This window comes from Mustela erminea, chromosome 17, assembly GCF_009829155.1.
Source record: "Mustela erminea isolate mMusErm1 chromosome 17, mMusErm1.Pri, whole genome shotgun sequence".
Classification (NCBI taxonomy): Eukaryota; Metazoa; Chordata; class Mammalia; order Carnivora; family Mustelidae; genus Mustela; species Mustela erminea.
Genome location: NC_045630.1, coordinates 67524760 through 67551657, shown reverse-complemented (window position 1 = coordinate 67551657; position 26898 = coordinate 67524760). Strand labels below are relative to the sequence as shown.

General features: G+C 43.0%; 2 protein-coding genes across 5 annotated transcripts; both read left to right on the top strand.

The window, feature by feature from the left end:
- Positions 1 to 5797: 5797 nt before the first annotated feature.
- LOC116575719 (T-cell surface glycoprotein CD1a-like) lies at positions 5798 to 9314 on the top strand. 2 transcript variants are annotated; one of them, XR_004279924.1, is made up of 6 exons: positions 5798 to 5963; positions 6521 to 6784; positions 7463 to 7741; positions 7936 to 8168; positions 8548 to 8638; positions 8784 to 9314. XR_004279924.1 is itself a non-coding variant. In XM_032317137.1 (6 exons), exons 1-6 carry the CDS (start codon positions 5903 to 5905, stop codon positions 8827 to 8829), a joined length of 1020 nt encoding a protein of 339 aa, XP_032173028.1. In that variant the 5' UTR covers positions 5798 to 5902; the 3' UTR covers positions 8830 to 9314. The 2 variants fall into 2 exon arrangements, 1 of the variants encoding a protein (XP_032173028.1); XM_032317137.1 differs by having other exon boundaries at positions 7936 to 8214.
- Positions 9315 to 21500: 12186 nt separating this feature from the next.
- On the top strand, positions 21501 to 25168 carry LOC116575717 (T-cell surface glycoprotein CD1a-like). 3 transcript variants are annotated; one of them, XM_032317134.1, is made up of 6 exons: positions 21501 to 21739; positions 22348 to 22614; positions 23308 to 23586; positions 23784 to 23927; positions 24396 to 24486; positions 24635 to 25168. In XM_032317134.1, the coding sequence occupies exons 1-6, from the start codon at positions 21679 to 21681 to the stop codon at positions 24678 to 24680; spliced, it is 888 nt and encodes a 295-aa protein (XP_032173025.1). In that variant the 5' UTR covers positions 21501 to 21678; the 3' UTR covers positions 24681 to 25168. The 3 variants fall into 3 exon arrangements, with proteins under 3 accessions (XP_032173025.1, XP_032173024.1, XP_032173026.1); XM_032317133.1 differs by having other exon boundaries at positions 21502 to 21739; positions 23784 to 24062; XM_032317135.1 differs by lacking the exon at positions 22348 to 22614 and having other exon boundaries at positions 21504 to 21739; positions 23784 to 24062.
- Positions 25169 to 26898: the final 1730 nt, after the last annotated feature.

The window sequence follows — 26898 nt, the reverse complement described above, 5'->3', positions numbered from 1 at the left end:
CATCTCTAGGGTCAACTAATCTTTGAGAAAACAGGAAAGATTATCCAGTGGAAAAAGACTGAATCTTCAACATACAGTGTTGGGAAAACTAGACAGCAACATACAGAAGAATGAAAATGTACCACTTTCTTACACTATACTCAAAAATAAATTCAAAATGGATGAAAGACCTAAATATGAGATTGGAAACCATGAAACCCTAGAGGAGAAAACAAGCAGCAATCACATTAATATGGGCCGTAGAAACTTTTTACTAGATAGGTCCCCTGAGTCAAGGGAAAGAACAGAAAAATAAAATATTGGGTCTTGATGAAGTCCCAAATGTTTATTTTCACTTTTGTTTCCTTTGCTTTTGGAGACATATCTTGAAAGAAGTTTCTGTGGCCCATGTTGAAGAGGTTACTGCCTAAGTTCTCCTCTAGGATTTTGATAGGTTCCTGCCTCACATTGAGGTCTTTTATCCATTTTGAGTTTATTGTGTGTATGGTGTAAGAGAATGGCCAAGTTTCATTCTTCTACACATAGCTGTCCAATTTTCCCAGCACTATTTATTGAAGAGACTTTTTTTCCACTGTGCATTATTTCCTGTTTTGTTGAAGATTAGTTGACCATACAGTTGCAGGTCCATATCCAGGCTATCTACTCTGTTCCACTGGTCTATGTGTCTGGTTTTGTACCAGTACCATGCTGTCTTGGTGATCACAGCTTTGTAGTAAAGTTTGAAGTCAGGCAACATGATGCTCCAAGTTTTGGTTTTCATTCTCAAAATTTCCTTAGCAATTTGGGGTCTCTTCTGGTTCCATACAAATTTTAGGATTGTTTCTTCCAGCACTTTGAAAAATGCCAGTGGATCATTATCAAGATCAAAAGCATCTGCACAGCAAAGAAAATAGTCAACAAACAAAGAAGCAACCCATGGAATGGGAGATGATATTTGCAAATGACACTTCAGACAAAGGGCTGATATCCGAGATCTATAAAGAACTCCTCAAACTCACCCTCAAAAAGCAGATAATCATGTAAAAAAATGGGCAGAAGACATGAACAGACACTTCTCCAAAGAAGACTTACAAATGGCTAACAGACACATGGAAAAATGTTCATCATCATTAGCCATCAGGGAGATTCAAATCAAAACTACATTGAGATACCACCCTACACCAGTTAGAATGGCCAGAATTAACAAGACAGTAAACAACAAGTGTTGGAGACAATGTGGAGAAAGGGGAACTCTCTTACACTCTTGGTGGAAATGCAAGTTGGTGCATCCACTTTGGAAAACAGTGTGCAGATTCCTTCAGAAATTAAAAATAGAGCTACCCTATGACTCTGCAATTGCACTACTGGGTATTTGCCCCAAAGATACAGATTTAGTGAAAAGAAGGGCCATATGTACCTCAATGTTCATAGCAGCAATGACCACAGTTGCTAAACTATGGAAAGAGCCAAGATGCCCTTTAACAGATGAATGGATAAAGAAGGTATGGTCCATATATACAATGGAGTATTATACCTCCATCAGAAAGGATGAATACCTGACTTTTAATTTTTTTTAATTTTTTCAGCATAACAGTATTCATTATTTTTGTACCATACCCAGTGCTCCATGCAATCCATGCCCTCTCCAATACCCACCACCTGGTTCCCCCAACCTCCCACCCCCCACCCCTTCAAAACCCTCAGATTGTTTTTTCAGAGTCCATAGTCTCTCATGGTTCACATCCCCTTCCAATTTCCCTCAACTCCCTTCTCCTCTCCATCTCCCCTTGTCCTCCATGCTATTTGTTATGCTCCAGAAATAATTGAAACCATATGATAATTGACTCTCTCTGCTTGACTTATTTCACTCAGCATAATCTCTTCCAGTCCCGTCCAGGTGGAATACCCAACTTTTGAATCAACATGGATGGGACTGGAGGAGATTATGCTGGGTGAAATAAATCAAGCAGAGAGAGTCAGTTATCATAGGGTTTCACTTATTTGTGGATCAAAAGTAGTCACATGGAGGACACTGGGTGAAGGAGAAGAGAAGTGAGTTGGGCGAAATCAGAAGGGGAGATGAACCATGAGAGACTGCGATCTCTGAGAAACTAACTGAGGGTTTTGGGAGGGTTGGGAGAACCTGGTGGTGGGTGTTAAGAAGGGCATGTATTGCATGGAGCCCTGGGTGTGGTGCCTAAACAATGAATATTAGGACACTGAAAACATAAAATAAAATAAAATAAAATAAAATAAAATAAAGTATTTTATAATCATCAAGATAAAAACCTTCAGCATAGTGGAAAGAACAATAAGAAAAAGGCTGCCTTTGGAATGGAAGAAGATATTTGAAAAATGACATATCTGATAAAGGGTTAGTATCCAAAATCTATGAAGAACTTGTCAAAATCAACACCAATAACACTAGTGACCCAGTTAAGAAATGGACAGAAGACATGAGTAGACATTCTTCTGAAGAAGACATGTAGATGGCCAAGAGTCACATGAAAATATGCTCAACATTAATGATCATCAGTGAAATACAAATAAAAAGTGAAATGAAATATCATCTCACATCTGTCAGAATGGCTAAAATTAACAGCACAGGAAACACCAGATATTGGTGAGGATGCAGAAAAAGAGGCATGTTCTTGCACTGTTGATGAGAATGAAAACTGGTGTAGCCACTCTGGAAAACGGTATGGATGTCTTCAAAAGTTAAAAATAGAACTTATCCCATAACTCAACAATTGCACTACTAGGTGTTTACCCAAAAGATACAAAATACTAATTTAAAGGGACATAAGCATCCCAAGGTTTAGAGCAGCATTTATTGACAATAGCCAAATTATGGAAAGAGAGCAAATGTCTATCGACTGATGAATTAATAAAGAAGATGTAGCATATATATACACGATGGAAGATTATTCAGCCAAAATAAGGAATGAAATTTTGTCATTTGAAACAAGATGGATGGAACTTGAGGGTATTATGCTAAGCACAGTAGGTCAGTCAGAGAAAGACAAATACCGTATTTCATTCATATGTGAATTTAAGAAACGGAACAGGTGAACATAAGGGGGAAAAAGAGAGAGGTAAACCATAAGAGAGACTCTTAAAGATAGAGAACTAACTGAGGATGAATGGAGGGATGTGGGTGGGGATGGGTTAGATGGGGGATAGGCATTAAGGAGGGCACTTGTGATGAGCACTGGGTCTGATAGGTAGGTGATGAATTACTGAATTCCACACTTGAAACTAATGTTCGCAGTAAGTTAACTAACTGGAACTTGAATAAAAATTTTTAAAAATGAAAAATGAAAGGAACGAAGAGGCTTAGGATGTGAAGTGTGTAGCTGTGTTAATTGGCCTCATTGTGGGCATCATGTCTCCATGTACACATACACTAAAACATCAAGTGGTTACTTTGTTTTACATTTTTAGAAAGAAAACAGAGTTTATTGCCCAGCAATTAAAAGTATTCAAACATGTGATGAATGCTACATAAAATATTAATTTTCATGATTTGCTTCAATAGAAGTTTTCTTGACCAATTCTGCATTTTCCTTCTGAAATGCGGTGTGCCCTCATTAGAGGCACTACAGGTAAGGATGTGGGTATTCATCTGAGCTCCCTGCAGGCTCCATGTGTACCAGGCTCCTGTGGGTCTTCAGATCATCCTCTCTGAGAAGTTGTTGAAGGACTTTCTTCAGGAAGACCTTCATTCATGTCATGTCACAGGCTCTACTGCACCTGTTAGAGCCCTCGAGGACTCACATGGCCCATGTTGCCTCCCAACCTTCCTTCCTGGGAGGCTGGAAAGTTGCACACTGTCCATAGGTCCAATGTTCATCTATCATCATACATCAGTGAAGCAGAAAATAGTAGCAACAACAAAATCAAGGCATCAGAAAAGCAAAGGCAGGCACATAGACCCACGGAAGGGGCTGGATCCCCAGTGACCCTGGGCTCCCCAGTTCCATCAGCCAATACACTCCCCACATGACTTCAGCCCAACAAGGTGCATTTCTATTCTTTGTGACTGGTAGCTCCCCTGTGACAGCGGTGGATGTGGCCCCTGGGGGATACTGGCTAATGTCTCTCTTGTTTGCAAGTTTCCTCCTCACTTCACTCTTCCTGTCCTTTGATTCTTGAAAGTATTCTTCTATTTTTTTTTCTTGCCTGTTTGCTTTTTATTTATTTTTTTTTTCCATGTGTGCTCATCTTGTGACACTTCCCCTGTCTTGTGTGTTAACTCTGACATCTGGAGCAATCCCTGTCATGGGTGTTTTCATGGATATCTAACAAACCACTGCTCAGGAATCAAGGTGCTGGGTCTGCTGCTGCTTAGTGACTGGCAAATATTTATACTCCAAGGTTTTCCTACCAATGAAAGGACAAGTTGCCTCAGCATGTAATAAATCAGAAAGTGTCATGCCAATGGCAGTTAAGTAGTCAAAATGCAAGAAATCTTCCATAGAATTCTTCTTGACATAGTCATCCATCCATTCATTCATTTCATCATATATTTAGCTTTTCCTATTTGTCTGGTAAACATATCCTGAGAGTGGTTCCAACAGACATGAGAAGCAGCTCTGTGTGCAGACATGTAAGATATTAGGAATCATCTCTTCCTGCAAGCTCTTTCCTTTTTCATGTCACATTTAATTACCCAGAGTCAAACTTCAGAACTGTTCAGTAAGGAAAGTCAGCCACATATATGTGAATATCTAATTGGCTTTATTAAATGATCCATGAATCAGGACACTTCCCATCTGACATGCGGAGGTTCTTTCAAAGGAGTTGTACAAAATGGAAGGTTTTTTTTTAAAGAAAGGTTGGGACCAAGGAGTTAGTAGTAAAAGGGCATTTTTCCAGGAGTGAGGCCTGTTTTCTTAGAGAAAAGCAAGAGGTGTAATCATACACATGACCTCATCTGTCTGTTGGGAATGGAGAAGACCCAGGTGATGGACTCACTGGTACTGAGGGAAAGAAAAGTTTCCTGCCTGCCTGGTTAAGGCTGAATTTCTAAGAGAGGTTGAAACTGTATTTAGATTGGATTTGAAACCTCAGTATGAAGCCCCGGTGTGGGAACTGGGTCTGCACGACACCATTTTTGGGACCTGTGATTTTCTTTTTCTAAAGAGGAAGAGCCTCATGGGGACGTATTTCAGACTTCTGCCCCTCCATCAGCAGAGCAGCTCTTGGTATCCTGCTGGCTAGCCTGCTTGGGACAGAGAGTGGGGCACTAGCTCTGTTCTGGTTCAGTCTCATCTGCAGCGGGGCACTTGTGTTTCAGTTTTGGGGACTGGACATTCTAATCATTCCTGCCCTTTTCTCAGCAGGTGGAATCCTGCTACCTGCCAGATGGGATGCAGCCAGGTTCTTCAATCACTTAATAATACCAATTAGATCGTCGAATTTACCTGGTTGATTTTGTTTTTTAGGAAAAGCAGTGAGATGTCAGAGGTGCGAATGAGCTGGGGTGGGGGCAAGACCGGGAAGGAAATACAGGAGAAGTGTCACAGGGCAGGAGGGACAGAGTAACAGTAGGTCGAGGGCTGAGTGCTGGGAGCCATGTGTTTTCATGGTTTACTCTCTGCATGAGAAGGAAAGGTTGGGATGACTTTTCCAAGCCACACAAGATTTTTTTCCCATAGCAACTGAAATAGGGAACAGGGAGCAGATGGAAGCCAATGGCAGGGAGAAGCTGGATGCTTGAGAGAAGGGTCAGACCAGGAAGGGAAGTGAGAGTCTGTGTAGGTCTCCAGGGTTGGGGGAGGAGCACATTTGCATTTTAGCAGAGACTCAGGGAAAGCTTGTGTGTGGAGAAGGAAGTCAGAAGAGAGGTGCGGTGTGTGGGGTAGGTTTGTTAGAACTGTCACAGACTGACTTTGTAAGAGACAGAACATCTGCAAATACAATGCTCTTCCTGCAACTTGTGCTGCTGGTGGTTCTGCTCTCAGGTGGTGACAATGAAAACGGTGAGAACTCTGACCCTGCCCACCGGGTGCGTGTGTGTGTGTGTGTGTGTGTGTGTGTGCGTGCGTGTGTGCATATGCTTGTATGTCTATGTGTGTGTTTTAATATGTGAATGTGTGTGTGTACATATGTGCATGTGTGAATATGTGTCTCTGTATCTGGATACTTTAGTGCATGTGTGTCTTTGCATGTTCATTTAAGAGTGTGTAAATGTGTGTATGTTTTTTATGGTTGTGCAGGGTTTTTGTGCATGTGTGAATCTGTGGTGCATGTGTGTACATGTATGTGTGTGTGTGTGCACTTGTGGTGTGGGTTCCCCAGCACATACGTGAGAAAGGAGCATGTCAGCCTGGTTCCTTTCTGAACTCCCTGACACCAGGGCCCTGTGCTATTCTCAAGGATGGATACAAAGCTCAGGGCTCGGGGGCAGCACATCTATCCTGAGACAGGTATGGCTTCCCTGTCATCTGGATTTTGGTTCTCTTCTCTGGCACCTTCTGCATTTTCTGTCCTTCCCAAAGTCTTCCTTCTCCTTAGTTTATCTGTCCTTTTTTCACAGACTTCCAGGAGACCTCCTTCCAAATCATCCTGACCACATCTTTTTACAATGATTCCTGGACACAAAAACTAGGCTCAGCATGGCTGGATGAACTACAGACTCATGGCTGGGACAGTGACTCTGGCAATTTCACATGCCTATGGCCTTGGTCCAAGGGAAACTTCAGCAACAAGGAGCTGATGGAAGAGGAAAGGTCATTCCATACATTCTCCATTAGATTTCCTCTGATATTTCAGGACCATTTCAGTGAATGGCAGCTTGAATGTGAGTTCAGTTCCCTCAGTGGTGAAATGGAGCGGCAGTTGTGTGTATGTCTCCTTGAGTTCCTTCGTCCTCTAGGAAAGAGACTCCACTGGCTTCTGAACCTCAGGTCTCCTCATTTTGAAACTGAATTATACCTTTTATGGGAGGAGGTAGAAGCCAGACCCCAATTCTTGAAAAGCTTCATGTCTTCTGCAATTTCTTATTGACTACAGGTTATCCTCAATTTCTCATACTTGTGTCTCCCAAGACAACCCCTCTTCCTAGCCTCCATCCAGGCACACCTGCTCCCTCACTCTGTGATTATTCCTTGAACATTTCTTTTCTCCCCATTGAATCCCATTAGTGATGTCTGTCTATGTGTTCCCTGTACCCCATAGGACTCCCTTTCCCTTGATTATTTTTACCCCAGCTCTCTCTCTGAGCCCTTCCCTATTCTCTACCCAGACCTTTCATGTCTCTTCTTCCAACATTTGCTCCTTCCTCAATATTTCACCTCTTTCTCTGCCTCCAGAAACCAACACTTCTCCTTTGGCTGAGCCTCCTCTCAAACCAAACTTTGCTCCATTTCCCTCAATCCCCTGAACTTCTCCCTCTGCTTTCCACCCTCCTTGTCTTCCACTGATCTCATTTCATTTCTTTCACCCCCCTGTCCTGAAATTCACAGTCTCTCTTCCTCAGATCCCTTCCAGGTACAGGCAGCAAAAGGCTGTGAACTGCACTTTGGGGAACCATCAGTAGGCTTCATGAGGATTGCTTATCAAGGATCAGATCTTGTGATCTTCCAGAACAAGTCATGGTGGCCATCTCCAAAGGGAGGAAGAAGGGCTCAGCTGGTCTCCAGACTATTCAATCAGTACCATGTGATCAATGTAAGACTACAAACACATATCAGTGACACCTGTCCCCGTTTCCTCTTGGGTCTTCTTGATGCAGGGAAGACACATCTGAAGCAACAAGGTCAGTCCTGCTCCCTTCCTCTAAGATTTCTCTACCCTGCACTCATAAATTTGGACCATTCCCTCAAATTCAGGGTGAGAAGGAGTCAAGAGAGTTTGACAGTGACAACTTTCTAGAGGTAGAAAAATGCATCTGTTTAAAGTGATGTGAAGAATTAACCTCTTAGTTTGTGAATACCTGTCCTGTCTCTGCAGTGAGGCCAGAGGCCTGGCTGTCCACTGGCCCCAGTCCAGGTCCTGGCCATCTGCTGCTGGTGTGCCATGTCTCTGGCTTCTACCCAAAGCCTGTGTGGGTGATGTGGATGCGTGGTGAGCAGGAGCAACAGGGCACCCAGCGAAGTGATGTTCTGCCCCATGCTGATGGGACGTGGTATCTTCAGGTGTCCTTGGATGTGAAAGCCATGGAGGCTTCTGGTGTGTCATGCTTGGTGAGACACAGCAGTCTAGGAGGCCAGGACATGGTCCTTTACTGGGGTGAGAAAGAGCTGGGACCCAGCTGGGAAGGGGGATGGGTATTTCTCTAGAAGAGCAGGAGAACCAGAAGAAAAATTTGGGTTGCTAGGGACTCCGTTCCAAAAAGGACAAAAATGAGTAATCCAAGAAATGGAAGAGCTGAGGGTGAGAGTCCTGTAAATGTGGGTGGTGCAAAGGGTTGGTGAAGGGTCCATCTCTGTGGAGGTATGGAAGAAGAGAGAGGAAGAAGGGCAGTTGGTGAGGCAGAGGGTGGCAGGACCAAAGAGGACCAGGGAGGTACAGTCCAACCCTGGATGATTGGGAAATGACACAATCTCTGCACCAAACCCACAGAGAAGCATCAACCCATAGGCTTGGTCTTCCTGGAAGTGATAGTGCCCCTGGTGCTCCTGGGAGTTCTCACATTGTGGCTCTGGAAACACAGGTAAATCTATGGAGTCTTCCTGGTCTTTCTCAGGTGGCTCCCCACCTTTCAGTCTGTCCTCACTCCTCCTGCTTCTGTTGTCATTCCCACCATGTATTCCTCACCTCCACCTGCTGCAAAATGACTCCTTTTCTGTTCCTCCTAGGAAAACTCACTGGAGACCTCAATGCACTGGCCTCCCACTGGAATGAGAAATCAACAGCCCAGGGACCAGGATATACTTAAACCCAGCTCAGCAGTGATGTCTTTGCAACCCTTTCTGTGCAACTTTTGTGTTTCATTCGTGCTTAATGATCAGTTGACAATTTAAGCCCAGTGTAACTTAGCTGGATTTGTTTTTCTGATTTGGTTTGCAACTTAATCTCAAAACTGAACTCAGAGTAAAATGAATTATGAGTGACCTCTATGGGTCACGAGAATCAGATATCACTTCCTCCAGTGAGAATTCCCTGATTCACAAGTAGATTCAGTATCCTTTGTAAGACTACCACTACCTTGACCTCCACTTTGGCTAATCTGTTCCTGTCCCCAAACCCTTGTTGGTCCCATTAGGTTCCTTTTGCTTTCTAACTCTTAGTCCTTTTGAGAACAATGTCCATGTCTTTTAAATATTTCTATCTTTGCCAAATGTCTCATTGCATGGAATATTTCCTTAATAAAAATATGGGTGATATATGCCAAATTCATAGGTTTTTATTTTCTTTTGCTTTGTTACATGATCCACATAAACCTCACAAATTCCCTGTTCTTTTTCCTGGATTCATTACATTGTTGAATCATTACCTCTGAATTCATGACCCACGACTATGATTCCCAAGCCTGAGCAAGCATTATCTACACGTTCATTTTGTTTGTGAGTCATATGCTACTTTTTTTTTTTTTTTTTTCCTTAGGAACATCAGTCTGCCCTGTAGCTCTGGTTTCAGGACCATTTTGAACACTGAAATAACCAAGAAAGAACATGTAAATGCAGAAAGTGTGGCACCAATTGGACCATGAATAGGACACATGTTTACTGTATAGGAATTAAAACAAGAAGGCAGAGCAGCACCTGGTTCTGCCTCAGGTGAGAACACATTATAGTAGGTGACACATGTCAGGCCACTCTACATGTCCATGAACAATGATGAGCACATGTGTTTTGGGGTTACAAATCAATGTCAGTGGGTAGGTCAACCAGCACAGACAGACTTCATGAATAATGAAGACGGATCCTTTGTGACTAATGACGTTTATGGCAGTGTGAGTGGAGACATCCGTGGCTGGACTTCAGTTACTCTCAGTTTCATTAATTAACTCAACAAACCATTCTCAATCCCAGTGCAGCAGGGACATTCTGAGTGTCAAGTAGTGGGGAAGAAAAGGTCATCATTACTTTTGGAGCTTGAAAATTTTGTTTTCTGATTTGATTATGGTTTTTATTTTTTCTATCCAGTTAGTACAGCATCTTATTTGTGTTGATGTAGGGGAAAGGCACTTTGTTCTACCTTGTTTAGAGGGTCCCAGTACAGGAGAACATCCAGAGGGACCATGTGTAAACTTCCATCACTTCAAGTGGACATTTCTAGAAAATAACATTTTGTTGGGAAAGGTGGCAAAGATGAGAAAATGGGAGGCAGGGAGAGAAAATCATGGGGCTACCACAGTCTCCTCACCTGGATCAGACTGTATGGCTGCTTCTCTATGTTCCAGGCCACCTATCACCCTTGCACAACTGTCATGTAATTTTTGGTTGGTTGACTCCAATATCATTGTAGCCCTGGGTTCTGATCAGCCTGAGGCCATCAGGAGAAGGCGACCATGACCATGAGACAGGCTGAACGATTGGCAGGTAACCTCCAGTTCAGGCCAATCATCAGATAGATGCCATTTGACCTCACAAAGAGTGATCAATCGAGTCACCTGCTCCAGTTGGCACAGGTCACACAGAGCCTGATTTTTATCACTGATAGAGAGGAATGAGACACTCTCTCTTTGCCTGGATGATCAGGTTTGGGGTATAAAAGTTGAAACAACTATTGTCTATTTTTCAGCAGCAGAGAAGCAACCCTGAAGATAAAATCTGCTTGCAAGGAGGTAGGGAAATTGTATACGTGAAATTTGCCAAGAAGGTAGATCCCAAGTGTCTCACCACAAGAAACATGAAAGAAAAGTAAAAAAGGAAGAGGGTCAGGAGGGAAGAGCTCAGTTGGCAGAGTTGTAAGAGGATCCCAGGCTTGTTCTTCCCTTGAACACAGCTAGACAAATATCTAAGCATATTGAATACTCAAAAATAGGTCTGAAGATTGAAAGAACAAACTGCACAACTTAGGGAGAGAAGAGGTCACATCACGGAAGGTAGGAGGTATGGAATTGTGGTTTGAGTAGACACAGATCACGGGTTCTGTGGAGGGGTAGAAATCCTGGTCATTGAGAGAGAGGGGAGAGAGAAAGAGAGAGAGAGAGTTAGAGAGAGGAACCCACAGGAGATCACCAATGAAAACACTTCCCCAGTGCCACTGACTAAATGGAGAGAGGCTGATTTTCATGAGTTGTTACAACCAGTAGGGCTGAAAGAAGGGAGTTTTAGAAGTTGGTACTTTGGCCAGTGTGGAGTCTGGCAGGCACTGCAGTGCTCCTGTGGAGAAGGAGAGCAGTAAGCCCAAGGGCAGATGGTATGACCTGAGGATACCCTGGGACACTCAGGGAGAAATGGTTCCCCTTCTTGGAGTACATCTGGGAGAGGTGGCACTGCATCTCCAGGGACAAAAAAGCCAAGCAGGGGGCAACATTACCCTTCCCCACATCAAAGCATAGGGTTAGAGACACTTGCAGAGGGTTCTTTACCTGGACACCAGCTATTTGCTGCACTTTAGTCCAAACCCACATCCCTGTGCTTTGGTGTGACTGTCATTCTAGAACAAATCTGAGGCAGTTCCAGCCCAGTGAGACCTTCCCCAAGGAACAGTAGGCGTCAGCACCATGCCAGTTCCCTCAAGTCTGGAATTTTAAAACTCAGTCAGCCTGCTGGGGTTAGAACACAGGGCACTGCATTGCCAGATAGAAGATGCTCAGGGTGAAGGCATGGATCTAAGGAACACTTGGGACACATGAAGTGAGATTGTTCGCTCTTCTTGAGTGCCTCCCTCAGAGCAGTAAACACTGAACCCCTCTCTGTGGATGAGGCTTGTACTATTTCCCTCCCCTGTCCCTCAGCATAAACTAACTTCAGTAAGCAGACAAGTGCAACAGTGGTGGCCTAAACCACTTCATCAATCCCTCCTCCTCAGTGCTCTGCAGGTACTGCTTTGCAAACAAGTGTTCCTGAGAACCAGAGCAGTGGGCCCCTCCCTAAAAGACCAGCAGAAACCTCCACATGTGCAGCATCTACTGACCACAGAGTTCTGCAGAGCTTATTTCTAGTGGAAATTGCATCAGGTTTCATTTAACCAGCAGATCACTGAACACCTAGTTAAAACTTGCCACACTCTAGACAAGGTATAAATACTCCCCACTGCAGGCAAGGAGAGTCTCTGCAGATGACTGGCCTGAGGGAAAGAGCAGCCAAAACACAGTAGTAGGGTGAACATAGCACACAATGGAGACACTTCTCGAAGCACCAGATCCTGGACTGTTTAAGAACTATTGTTAATAAAGTCATTACTCTCAGGAGCCGGAAGCATAACAGGCTTTCAGAACACACAGAAGAAGACAGAGACCTAGACAAAATGCCAAGATGGAGGAATTCATCCCAAAAGAAAGAACAAGAAAAGGTCACAGCTAGGCGCCAACTGAAATAGATAAGCAATAGGCCTGATCCCAAATTTAAAGCAAAAATTGTAAGGATACTAGCGGGCTTGAGAAAAGCATAGAAGAAACCAGGAAGTCTCTTACATAGAGATAAAATACCTAAAAACTAGTCAGGCTGAAAATAAAGTACTATAACTGAGATTCAAAACTGACTGAATGTAATAACCACAAAGATGGAAGAAACAGAGGGATGATGAAGTGAGATAGAAGATAAAATTGTGAAAAATATTTAAGCTGAAAAGAGAAAGAAAAATATTGGATCAGAAATGGAGACTTAGCGAATTCAGTGACTCCATGAAGCACAATAAAATTTGTATTACAGGACTCCCCAAATAAGAAGAGTAGGAAAAGGGGACAGAAGCTTTATTTGAGTAAATTATAGCTGAATATTTCCCCAGTCTGGGAAACAGATATTCAAATCCAGGAGTTACAGAGACTTCCCATCAAAATATCAAAAACAGGCCAACACCAAGACAATCATAGTTAAATTTACAAAATATAGATATAAAGAAACAATCCTAACAGTGACAATAAAAACCACAAGAAAAAAGAAGTCCCTAAATTACAAGGGAAGGCAAATAAGGTTAGCAGCAGATCAGATCTGTGCACAGAAATGTGGCAGGCCAGAAGAAGTGGAATGATACATATTCAGTGTGATAAATTGGAAAATATGCAGTCAAGAATATTCTATCCACCAAGGCTGTCCTTCAGAATAGAAGGAGAGACAAAATGATTCCCAGACAAATAAAAACTAAAAAAGTTAGTGACCACTAAGCCATCCCCACAAAAAATATTAAAGAGGACTCTTTTGGAAAGATCAAATGCAACAAAGACTAGACAGAAGCAGAAAATCTACAGAAACAATGACAAAACAAGTAATAAAACAACACTAAGTTCATATCTATTAACAATCCCTCTGAACATAAATGAACTAAATGCTCCAAAAGAGACATAGGGTGTCCAAATGGATGAAAAACCAAGGCCCACCTACATGCTGCCAAAAAGAGATTCATTTTAGACCTAAATACACCCACAGGTTGAAACTAAGGGGATTGGAGAACCATCTATCATGTAAATGGAGTTTGAAAAAAATTCAAAGTAGTCATACTTCTGTCACACAAACTAGATTTCAAATCAAAGACTGTAACAAGAGATGAAGAAGGGTACTATACATAATAAAGGGGCTATCCAACAAGAATATTTAATAATTGTAAATATTTATGCACCCAACTTGGGAGTACCCAAATATGTAAAAGAATTAATAACATCAAGTAGATTCAAATCAAAACCACATTGAGATACCACCTTACACCAGTTATAGTGGCCAAAATCAAAAAGACAGGAAACAACGTGTGTTGGAGAGGATGTGGAGAAAGGGGAACCCTCTTACACTGTCGGTGGGAATGCAAGTTGGTGCAGCCTCTTTGGAAAACAGTGTGGAGATTCCTTAAGAAATTAAAAATAGGGCTTCCCTATGACCCTGCAATGGCACTACTGGGTATTTACCCCAAAGAGACAGATGTAGTGAAAAGAAGGGCCATCTGTACCCCAATGTTCATAACAGCAATGGCCACAGTCGCCAAACTGTGGAAATAGCCAAGATGCCCTTCAACAGATGGATGGATAAAGAAGATGTGGCCCATATATATTATGAAGTATAATGCCTCCATCAGAAAGGATGAATACCCAACTTTTGTAGCAACATGGATGGGACTGGAAGAGATGATGCTGAGTGAAGTAAGTCAAGCAGAGAAAGTCAATTATCATATGGTTTCACTTACTTGTGGAGCATAAGGAATAACATGGAGGACACTGGGAGATGGAGAGGAGAAGGGAGTTGGGGGAAATCAGAGTGGCGAGATGAACCATGGGAGACTGTGGATTCTGAGAAACAAACTGTGGGTTTGGAGGGGAGGGGCGTGGGGGGTTGGGTGAGTCTGGTGGTGGGCATTAAGAAGGGCATGGATTGCATGGAGCACTGCAATAAACAATGAATTTTGGAACACTGAAATAAAATAAAATAAGATAAAATTTTTTAAAAAGGCTGAAAGGAAAAAAAAAAAAGCAGGTTCGGAACTGAGTCACCTACAGTGAATGATCAAAGGCACAAGTAGACCTTTTGTTTCATTTCACTTTGTCATCTTAAATGCCATTCTTTGTAGCTGTATTTGGTTTCCTTCTTCTGTCCTTGATGATATGTACTCAAAGTGTACTTACTGTTTATAAATAAGAATCAATGTAAAGTAGAAAAAAAAACTGCTTGTTCTTAACAATTATGATTAGATTACCCACAAGATTACAGGAGGCATTAGAGAAAGTCAACCATCGTGTATGTTTTGCTGTTGTTATCGCTGGCTCTTAAACGAGATAAGGCACACTTACTCAGTTAGTAAAAAAGGCAGAAGTGTTATATTTAAGGTTGAGAACTCTAAAAACATGTTTGGTTTAATTAAACTATCAATCTCAAACTAGCTTTTATATTAAATATTATTCCATTCACAAGGACTTCAACAAAATTTGGGTCTGTTTCTATATTTTGAGTTTTGGAATGCCCAAATTCCACAACTGCTTGTCTTCAAATCCACTGTATAGCTCTTTCACAAATTAAAGCTAAATAGCTCTTTCACAAATTAATTTTAGCAATACTTTCACGAGACAGAAACACATTTACAACACAGGTATAGACAGACAGGAACATACAAGACAGATGTAGAACTTTACAGCTTCTGTTTTCAAGTGACTGCCATCAAATAGGTGCAAATTCACTAGTTATAAAAGTTGAATTTGAAGTACTTTCTTTGTTTCTTTGTTTTGGGCAGATGGAATAAATCAACATGATTTGTCTAGATGGCTAAAGACTCTTTTAAAGTACTTGTGGTAAAGACACTTAAGATTTGTATTTGTCCTTGGCAAGTCAAATTTTACTTAGTTTTTAAATTTTTTAAATAATTTAAAAAGATCTTTATTTATTTAATTAGAGAAAAAATTTGCACAAGCAGGGAAAGGGGCAGAGGGAGAATCACAGGCTGACTACACACTGAGTGCAAAGCCAGACAGGGCACAAACTCGTGACCCTGATATCATGACCCTGAGATCTTGACATAAGCCAGAAAGAGTCAGAAGCTTCACCCACTGAACCACCCAAAACCACCCAAAAACCTGGGCAAGTCAACTTTTTAAATGGATTTTCCCTCTCATTTTGTACTTGATAAGGATCTGACATTTGCATTTGAAAGGAATTCCTGGAGAAGAGCCAAGCAGAAATCCATATATTTGCAATTGAAACACTCAGAGAAAATAAATGCCAGCCCTTTCTAGAATGACTTGATCTTTCAAGGATGGAATGGTTAGAATACATATAGCAGTTTCAGATAAAAAAAGATCTTTGGTCTTTGAATTGCTTCTGGAACCACACTTCTCACCCCATAAAGACTAGATGTGTAAAACAAGAACAGGTATTTTTAGTTTCTCAAGGAATGTCCCAATTGCCTTGAATGTATCAAAAGACTGACACATCCATCCACCTATGAGAAAGTCTTCTTTTCCTCTGACTACCTTTCACTGAGGAGAGGAGGCCTAAAGCATTTTCTTTCAAGCTCTGATTATCAGCTTTTAATTTGGCTTAGTTTTCTATCATGGAGTCACTAAATTTTTAAATGTATCTTATCAGGATGTAGCTGGGACAAACAGTAGAGATTTCTGGCACTACGACCTTATGGACCCAAGAGGCATCCACCAAGGTATTACTTTTAGCCACCCCCCAAGATCACCTAGAAAGAACCAACAACCTGCATATCTCAGGCAGCAGAAAGCCACAAACCATGCTCTTAGGATGTCAAAGGCTATGAACAGGAAGGAAATAGTTATTTCAGGAAAGGACTAGTAGTGGATGGGTTTGGATTTGGAAAGGAAGGACTTAATGTGAACTTTTATTTCCCCGACTTACTGGACTCAGGAGGTAATCTATTTAAAATGACTCTGGAGAACCCTATCTAAGTTAAAGAACTATTTTGCTATGGCCCTTTTTTCAGTCTTTGATCAAGGAGTAGAAGATCTCTGAGGAGAATAATCTGTGATCTCAGGAGGTTTTGTTGGAAAGGGAGCTGTCTCTTTAGAGTGGAGGGGTGATTGAGATGGAAAATTAGACTATGAGTCCTCAGGTGAAGAAGGGTAGAGGGGTAATAGGAGATGCATCAGCCTTTTTCTTTTCTCTTAGGCACCTGTTGCATTTTAGGTTTTTTGTTTTTTGTTTTTTGTTTTTTGTTTTTGGTCAGACTATTGTGGTGAATCTTCTTCTTCTTCTTCTTTTTTTTTTTTTTTTTTAAAGATTTTATTTATTCACCTGACAGCGAGAGATCACAAGTAGGCAGAGAGGCAGGCAGAGAGAGAGGAAGGGAAGCAGGCTCCCCGCTGAGCAGAGAGCCCGATGTGGGGCTCGATCCCAGGACCCTGAGATCATGACCTGAGCCGAAGGCAGCAGCTTAACCCACTGAGCCACCCAGGCGCCCCTGTGGTGAATCTTCTGATGAGGCTATTTTTGAATCTTGATGCTTCTTGGAATTTTCTGCATGCCAATTAAAACAGGCATCCAGGATGAATACCCAACTTTTGTAGCAACATGGACAGGACTGGAAGAGATTATGCTGAGTGAAATAAGTCAAGCAGAGAGAGTCAATTATCATATGGTTTCACTTATTTGTGGAGCATAACAAATAGCATGGAGGACATGGGGAGATGGAGAGGAGAAGGGAGTTGAGGGAAATTGGAAGGGGAGGTGAACCATGAGAGACTATGGACTCTGAAAAACAATCTGAGGGGTTTGAAGGGGTGGAGGGGGGTGGGAGGTTGGGGATCCAGGTGGTGGTTATTGGAGAGGGCACGGATTGCACGGAGCACTGGGTGTGATGCAAAAATAATGAATACTGTTATGCTGAAAAAATAAAAAATCAATAAAAAAAAAAACAGGCATCCATTTCTGTTTATTGAAATTGGGAACACTTACTTTCATGTGTACTTCCTAAATGAGCAATGGTCTAAGAGGAATGTTCCCTGTAGGGGCCACTGTAATTCTAGTTTGGTTTTTTTGTTTGTTTGTTTTGTTTTGTTTTTAATAATAATTAAAAAAAAATCTTGCTCCATGACTACAATTTCCAGGACTCTAGTCAGTAGATGTAAACTGAGCAGATGCACCCAAAGGTGGTACACTTGACTCTGGAATGTAAGGATCGTCCCCCAAACTAAGCCTCTAGGTTTTCTGGAGCTGTGGTAATACCTACAAGGGACAGGCTGTGGGGTTGGGGTGTGCATAGTTTATAGTATACCTTGTTGCCAAAAGTTTTCTTGAGGTTGGCAGGTGACCTAGTGTTAACCCATTTGGTGACCAACTTATCCTGTCTCGGGAGCCTTCTGGAGGTGGTGAGGGCTTTAACAGCCTTTCAGTGCTTGACGTGCACCCACCAACTTTGGGAATATTTGACCTCTGAGATCTCACTAGTAACAGCCTCTATTTACACAAAACAAGATAACAAACATGTATTTAATATACTGGTAGTACTTCATCTGGCCATAAGAAGGTCCTGTGTGCATCACCAATTCCCTGGCAACCTCGCTGAGGTTTCCCCCCCAGGAGTTATGGTCTCAAAGCCTGGAGATTTGGCTTTGGGCATACTCTTCTGTCTACTCAGCATGTTCCAGGCAAAAGTGCAGGTGGCTCTGGGCATAAGCTCCAGCTTCGTGTCAAAGAAAGCCAACCAGATTGGAAGCACCAACACAGCTGAGCTTGGAGCCAGAAGCTTACCCACAATCTTTGGAAACATGGGAAAAGCAGTGCGGTCCAAGGCAGCCTGGGTACCTGTCTGTGTTTCTCTGGGTCCCTGAATGCTGCTGGAAGCTCACTTTGAATCCCACTGCTACCACCAAACCTGCTAAATAACAAATTTCAATGGTGTACTTTTGAAAATCTCATTGGCTTTATTATTTGAAGCATGACTCGGCAGCCCCCATTTAGCAAGAGTTGTACAAAGTGGAATGTTTTATACAGAAGGTGAGACCAGGGACTTATTAGCAAAAGAAAGGTGTTTCAACTGCCAGCCTGGTTTCTAGGTGGAAGAGCAAGGGGTCATATCATTCACATGATCTCATCTGCCTTTTGGGTGGAGATGGTCCAGGTGACAGACTCATTAGCTCTGATGGAAAGAAAAATGTACTGACACTGACTCATGAAGGCCATATTTCTGGAGGAATGGGCTTAAATTATTTAGATTGGGTGTGAAGCTCAGTGTGGGAACTCACTTCATGACATCATTTTGGACTTACAATTTTCTAATAGGAAGAACCTCATGGGGAGGTTCTTCATTCACTTCATTCACTTGCGCCTCCACCAGCAGAGCAGCTCTTGGTACCTGCTGGCTAGCCTGCTTGGGACAGAGAGTGGGGCACTAGCTCTGCTCTGGTTCAGTCTCATCCTCAGCAGAGCATTTTATTTTCAGTTTTGGGGTCTGGGACTTCTAAGGGTTCCCCACCTTTCCCTCAGTAGAATCTCTTAATCCGGGACAGGGTGTGTTACAGTCCCTTACCCACTGGCCTTCCTCCCCAGCTGTAGTGTGGCTTCACCTGTGCCCTGAGGCAGTGGGGCTCCCTGCCTTTCCCACACACAGTTAAGTCTTCTTTCTGTGTGGAGATGGTGGCCTTCCTGCCCTTCTCAGGCAGTAGCTGCTCTCTGGCCTCAGGCTTGCAATAGATATAATCAGCTTTCTGGTCTGTATCCTGGATTCCAGCCTGTCAGGAGTCCCTGGTGAGTTCAAGGGGTGTGTGGGAAGCCTGGAGATACAGGAGCTTCCCAGGTCTGTGAATCTCAGGTTCCCAGTACTCATGCTAGCCTTTAATTATTTGTTAGAAATTTTAGCTGAATTATTCTCTCTGACTTAATGAGCATCTGGGATCTGTTCCAAGAAAGCAAGGTTTGCAATCTCAGTTTTTTTGGAGGAATCTGTCTTTCCCTATAATTTGGGTTAACAAATTGTCCTGATCCTTCAGCTCTGATGGATTCAAGAGAAGTCATTTTGATCTTCAGCTTTTCAACATCTTGAGCATGAGAGTGATCTCTTTCTGGATTTCAGTTGGAACTTTCCAAGAGATATCATTCTAACAACCCGAGGTTACTTCTGTTTACTTGTAAGCCAAGAAATAACAAGACCAATAACCTAGGCACATTTGCTCCAATGATATGAAGCACGCACAAATACTGAAGCGGCATAAAACATGTAAGAACATCACAAAAGAGGAAGGGCACCATGTCCAGTAGAAGCCAGCTCATGATAAGACAAGCATGGAACATTCAAGCAGGAACAGTAAGAAGAGAATCTGGATGCATGATTCTAGAATACTGACCTCACTTCCTTTAAGTTTTCATGGTTTTGTATGGCAAGTATAGGAGATACATGGCAGGACTTTCTGTAAACTTCATGATTATTAGCATATGGTTTTATTCTAGAGAAAACTGAGTAGGATATTCATTTCATTAAGTAAGATAGCTTAAACTTTTGGATGCTTAAAAAACTTTATGCTGAAAATCTCCGTAATCATTAAGAATAATCAGATACCTGGACTGAATTATTCAATCATTCAGAAATAATCATTGAGCATGAACCTCATGCTAGGCCTTCTGTTAGATGTGGGAATCTGGTTCACAAAGGAGTAGAAACACGTGAGGCCAAATAGTGAGTCAAGAAACAAACTGAGCATTTTAGAGCAGAGGGGGATGGGGAGATGGGTGAGCCTGGTGGTGGGTATTAAGGAGGTCGCGTATTATATGGAGCACTGGGTGTTGTACATAAACAATGAACCTTGGAACACTGCATCAAAGACTAATGATGTGTTTTATGGTGACTAACATAACACAATAAAAAAAATGGAAGAAGAGAAAAAAAAAAAAGATAATCAGTGGGCAAACATCACCAAGGACCACCATTCTAGAAAATATTATTTCCAGCAGACTCGTGTTTGTCTAGAGTCAGCACATTATAATAAAACCCAGCACACAAAAATGTGTAGTTCTCAGTTTATGGTTTTTCTTCCCAAGTAGACTAAAAACTCCTTGCATAAAGTGATTGCACCATGAACACTGTATCTTCATGACTGTAGCACAGTGCTTGGATCCTGGCTGCTGCTAAGTGACCGGGGAGTAAACATATATTAATGCAGGTCTGACTGAGAGGGATATTCTTCAGCTATTTCAATGTCCTGTGGTCTCTGTGATGGCTACTGGCTCCTCCCTATGAACCATGGCAGACTGCTGGTAGCTGATACTGTTCCACAAGCAATCATGGGGGAATCTGGACAATCAAATAGATCAACTTTTAAAAAGGAACACTTGGGACCAAAATGGTGCCTCAGGCCCAGTCAAGTCCCCCAAACTTGTTTCATCCCTATTCTCACTATATTTCTCACCTCCCTCAGAAATATCCATCTGTCAGTGAGGAATTCTCTAGTCAGCAGCAAGGAGATGCTCTGTCACGTGGGCCTTCTCCACCCCCCAAAAGGGGAGGTCATCTGCATGATAATACCCCCTCCTCTCCTAACCAAGAGAAGGTGACCTTCCCTGAAACACTGCTTCCTATTTTGCCAACTTCCTTCCTATTAAAAACTTCCCATTTGCAGGACTCTTCAGAGCTCCCCTCTACCTATCAGGTGGCATGCTACCGGCTTCTTGAGTCCCTTAATAAAACCAACTAGATCTTCAAATTTACCTGATGGATTTGTTTTTTAACAAAAGCAGTGAGAAGTCAGAATGTGAATGAGCTGGGGTGGGGGTGAGATGCGGAAGGAAATACACAGAGGGTGTCAAAAGGCAGGAGGGCAGAGTGGCAGCAGGGTCCAGGGCTGGGTGCTGGGAGCCATGGATTTTCATGGGTTACTGTCTGGATGAGAAGAATGGGCATGAGAAGTGGGGTAATTTTTCCATGATACACAATATTGTTCCACACCATCTGAATTAGGGGATGGGAGTAGATGGAAACTGGTGACAGGGAGAAGTTAGAAGCTAGAGTAGGGGACAGACCAGGATGGGAAGTAAGAGTTTGAGTAGGTATCGAGGGTTGAGGGAGGAGCACATTAACATTGTCGCAGAGACTAAAGGAAGGCTTGTGTGTGGAGAAGGAAGTCAGAAGAGAGGGCTGTGTGTGCGGTAGGTTTGTTAGAAAAACCGTCAAAGACCAACTTTGTAAGAGACAGAAAGAACATCTGCAAATACAATGCTGTTCCTGCAACTTGTGCTGCTGGTGGTTTTCCTCCCAGATGGTGACAGTGAAGATGGTGAGATCTGGTCCTGACCAGTGGGTTTAAGAGTGTGTGTGTGTGTTTCTGCCTTTTTGTATATGGGATGTGTGTCCCTGTGCGTCTGTTTGTATGTGTGCATGTGTATGTATAGGTACATAGGAGTTTGTGTGTGTTCATGTGTAGGTGTGTATCTCTACATGTGTCTATGTATGTGTACATGTGGGTATATGTCTGTCTGTGTTTATTTATGTTTATATGTGTGTCTCTGTGTCTGTATGCCCATGTACATATGTATCTGTGTATGTTTGTTTGTGTAAGAGTGTATAAAGTTATGTAAGTTTATATGAGTTCATAAGTGTGTTTGTGCATGAGCATATGTGACCACTTGCGGAGTGAGTCCCCACCAAATACCTGGGGAGGGAAAGTACCAGCCTTTTTCCTTTCTGAGAGCACCCCTAATCCCAGGGCAGTGTGCTCTTCTGAAGGGTGGGTAGGAAACTCGGGGCTCTGGAGCACCACATGTCTCCTGGGACAACTATGGCTTCTCTGTGGTCTAGATTTTTGTTCCCCTCCCTGGCACCTTCTCCATTCTCTCTCCTTCCCAATGCCCTCTCTTCCAAAGTCTATCTTTACTTTTGCCACAGCTGTGCAGGAGCCAATTTCCTTCCAAATTACCCTGACTGTATCCTTTTACAACCGTTCCTGGACACAAAGTCTGGGTTCAGCTTGGCTGGATGAAATACAGACTCATGGCTGGGACAACAAGACTGGTGCTTTCATTTTCTTGTGGCCTTGGTCCAAAGGCAACTGGAGCAATGTGGAGCTGATAAAATTGGAAAAGTTACTCTATGCATACTTCATTGGACTTCGTCAGGTGTTTCAAGACCATGTCAGACACTGGCATCTTGAATGTGAGTTCAGTTCCCTCAGGGAAGGAGGGATGGGGGTGGCAGGTGTGTGTAGGTATCCTTGGGTTCCTTCTTCCTCAAGGAAAGAGCATCCACTGGCTTCTAAAACTCACATTTCCCCATCAGAAATCTGAATCACAACCTCTGGGCAAGGGGTAGAAGCCAGATCCTGATTCTTGAAAATTTTCACTTCTTCTGCTACTTCCCACTTATCTCGGTGACCACAGGCTGTGCTCTCCTGTCTCTCACTAGTGTCTCCTGCGACCACCACTTTCCCTGGCCTTCAACCAGGTACACTTTGTTCCGTAATTCTGTGACTGACTCCTTGGGCTGTGCTTTTCTCCCAATTCAGTCCCACCAGCAAATTATGTCTGTGTTTTCCCTGTACTGCACTGTACTCTCTTCATTCTAGATTGTTTTCATCTCCAGGTCTTCTACTGAGCCCTTCCCTATTCTCTGCCCACACCCTTCATGTATCTTCTCTAACATTTGTTCCTTCCTCAGTCATTCACCACTTCCTCTGCATCTAGTGATCACTACTTCCCCTTTGTTTGAGCCTGCCCTTAATCCAAACTGTGCTCCATTCCCTCCAAGCCCCTGAACTTTCCCCTCTGCTTCAGGCCTCCTTGGTTCCACTCATCTTATTTCATGTCCTTCACACCCCCTGTCCTGTAACTCACAAATTCCCTTCCCCAGATCCATTTCAGATACAGCTGGCAGAAGGCTGTGAGCTACACTTTGGGGAAGCATCAGTAGGATTTGTGAAGTTTGCTTATCAAGGGGCAGATCTCACAAGCTTCCAGAACACGACATGGTGGCCATCTCCAAAGGGAGGAAGTAGGGCTCAAGAGGTCTGCAAACGATTCAATCAGTACCATGTGCTCAATGAAGAAATACACACATTCTTCAGTGACACTTGCCCCAAGTTCCTGTTGGGTCTTCTTGATGCAGGAAAGGCAGATCTCCAGCGGCAAGGTCAGTCTTGCTCCCTCCATCCATGAACTCTCTACTCTGCACTCATACATTTGCACCATTCCCTCAAATTCAGGGAGAGAAGGAGCCAAGAGGGAGAGGGGAGGATGGTGACAGGTTTCTAGAGGTTTGAAATACGTCTATATAAAGTGATGTGAAGATCTATCCTCAGTTTGTGAATTCCTGTTCTGTGTCTGCAGTGAGACCAGAGGCCTGGCTGTCCATTGGCCCCAGTCTTGGTCCTGGTCGTCTCTTGCTGGTGTGCCATGTCTCTGGGTTCTACCCAAAGCCTGTGTTGGTGATGTGGATGCGTGGTGAGCAGGAGCAACAGGGCACCCACCAAGGTGAAGTCCTGCCTCATGCTGATGGGACATGGTATCTTCAGGTGTCCTTGGATGTGAAAACCAGGGAGGCAGCAGGCCTGTTGTGCCGGGTGAGGCACAGCAGTCTAAGAGGCCAGGACATGGTCCTCTACTGGGGTAAGAAAGAGCTGGGACCCACCTACGAAAGGGGGCAGGTGGTGCTAAAGCAGAGATGGAGAGCCAGATGAAAAATTGGGGTTGCTGGGATTCCAGACAAAAAAATGACTAAAATAAGTAAACCAAGGAATGGAGAACTAAGAGTAGAGGCCTTCTGGATGTGGGAGGATGCATCTTGTTGGGTGAAGGCCCACCTCTGAGGCAGGACGGGAGAAGTGAAAGGAGGAAGGGCAGTTGGTAAGGCAGAGGGTGACAGGAGCAAAAAGGACCAGGGAGGTGCAGGTCAACCTGTGGTGGATGGGAAATAACACTCCTTGTGTGCCAAACCCATAGAGCAATCCCACTCCAAGGGATTGGTTTTCCTGGCAGTGATGGTGCCCTTGGTGCTTCTGGCAGGTCTGACGTTGTGGCTCTGGAAGTGCTGGTAAGTCTCTAGAGCCACCCTCCTGCTCTTTCCTAGGTGTCTCCCTACCTTTCAGGCTGTCCTCAGCCCTCCTGCTCCCAGTGTCCTTCCCCTGTGCAGTCCACACCTCCAACTTGCTGCAGAATGACTCTTCCTCTGTTCCTCCCAGGAAAACACAATGGAGACATCAGTGCACTGGCTTCTCTTTGGAGTGAGATCCTGACAGCCTCAGCTCCAGTACTTACCTAAACCCAACTTGGTGGTGATGTGCTTGTAACTCTCTGTGTGCAACTTTGTCTTTCATTTTTGATTGATGACCAGTTGTCAATATACGCTTAGTGTGATATACCAGGATTTGTTGTTGTGACCTGATTCTGGGACCTTAAAATTCAAAATTTAACTCCGTATGGAAAAAAGTCCCAGAACCTCCATGGGACATCAGACATGAAATGTCATTTTCTTCAGAGTATTCCCTGATTCACTAGTGGAAGCAGTCTCTGCCTGGTGGGAATTCTCACAACCTTTACTTGCACTTTGGCAAATCTATTTCTGAGCCCCACCCAATGTGGGCCCTAGTGAGGTGCCTTTTCTCCTTCTAATTCTTAGGCCCATTGAGATCAAAGTTCATACATATTTTTTTAACTATTAGTATCCTTGGTAAGGTGTCTCACCTGCATGGAATACATGCTTAATAAAAACCTGTGTTGGGTTTTTGTAAAATTTATAGGTTGTCTTCTTTTCCTTCCTGAAATGTTGATAGTAGTTAAGATGTTTGGTGCTCTTCTTATTAAAAATCTTCTCACTTGGCCAAGGGACTTCACACTTGTGTGAAGGGACATAATGACTTGTGTCATTTCTGAGCCTCTGAGAAGAAACTCAGTTTTACCCGTAAGCATTTACTGCAGACCCCTATTGGAGTGGACCTGGTGCTCCAAGTATTCTGAATAAAAAGAGGAAGGCAGGATGCTTGCTCTTTGTGAGGCTCAGGGACAGTGGCAGAGTTGTCACCTTGGAGCTTGTTAGAAATATAAGGTCTTGGGCTCAGCAGAGATTCACTAAATCACTATTTGCATTTTTAGTAAAGTCAGCAAGGGATTCACAGATGCATAAAATGTGAGAGGCACTGATATAAATGATGCCTGAGAGGTAGCAGTGCCAAGGGTGTCTCTGAACAGAAACGACACATTCCAGGAAAGAAAGCAGGAATATTTTGCTCAGGAATAAATGGGGATCCAGCAGAGAGACTGCATACTGTGCCTCCTAGCATCCATGACTGCTGTGTCTTACCATCATGAGGATACAGTCAGTGACAGTGAGCCATTGCTCCTGGGGGGAGATCTGGGGCTGGGTTCCTAGGAGCTTCTGCTTATAACATTTGGTGACTGATGAATACACAGTCTGGACTCATATGTGTTTCTGATTAAAAACAGCATATATATATATATATATATATATATATATATATATATATATAATTTCCAAATAATTCACTGGGTGCCATATTCTCAATGCTGAAATATTAGCTCAGAAGTGTAACATTTTCCACATCATGTATTGTGATCACCAGTGTCTTTGGTTTTAGCCCCACAGCTGTGCTGCCCATGATGCTTCAAGAAACAAACAAGAAACAGTCATCATCTAATGAAGCCACAAATATAGATTCTTTCCCCCCTTTTCTGTGGTATTATCTAAGTGTCTTAGATGTAATTTTAGCACTCGTTGGTGTGGCTCCATATAGATGTCATGAATGTTCTATTCTTTTTCTTGGATTTACTGCATTGATAATTCATTACCTCTGACCTTATGGTCCACAGCTCTGCATTGGAAACCTGAGTGAGTCTTACCTACGTAAGTGTTTTGTCATGAGTCATATCCCACCTTCTTGTATTTAGGAACCAGTCAATCCTGCAGCTCTGGGCTTCACGGCCTTTTTAAATGCTGAAATCACCAAGAAACATCATGTAATTTAAGAAATGTGGCACCAGATGGATCATGAACTAGACGTGTTTACAGTGTGGGAATTAACATAGGAAGGCAGAGGGACATCTGGTTCAGTCTCACTAGGCAACACATAAGGTGGATCATATATTTCAGGCCTCTGTCCCTGCCTCTACAAATAGTGGTGAGTGCATGTGTCTGGGGGTTATAGATCGACATTAGCAGGTAGGCTAATCAGCACAGACAGACTCCATGTATAATGAAGTTGGACACTTTGTGACTGATGACATCCATACCATGTCGAGAAATCCATGGCTAGATCTTAGTTACTCTCAGTTTCATTAATTAACTCAACAAAACATTTTCAAGCCCTGACCATGCAGCTGGGACATTTTGAATGTCAAGTAGTGGGGAGGAAAATGTCTCTATGTCTCCAGAACTTGGAAGTTTTATCTTCCTGATTTGTTTACCTTTTTCATTGTGTTCCTAGTTTCT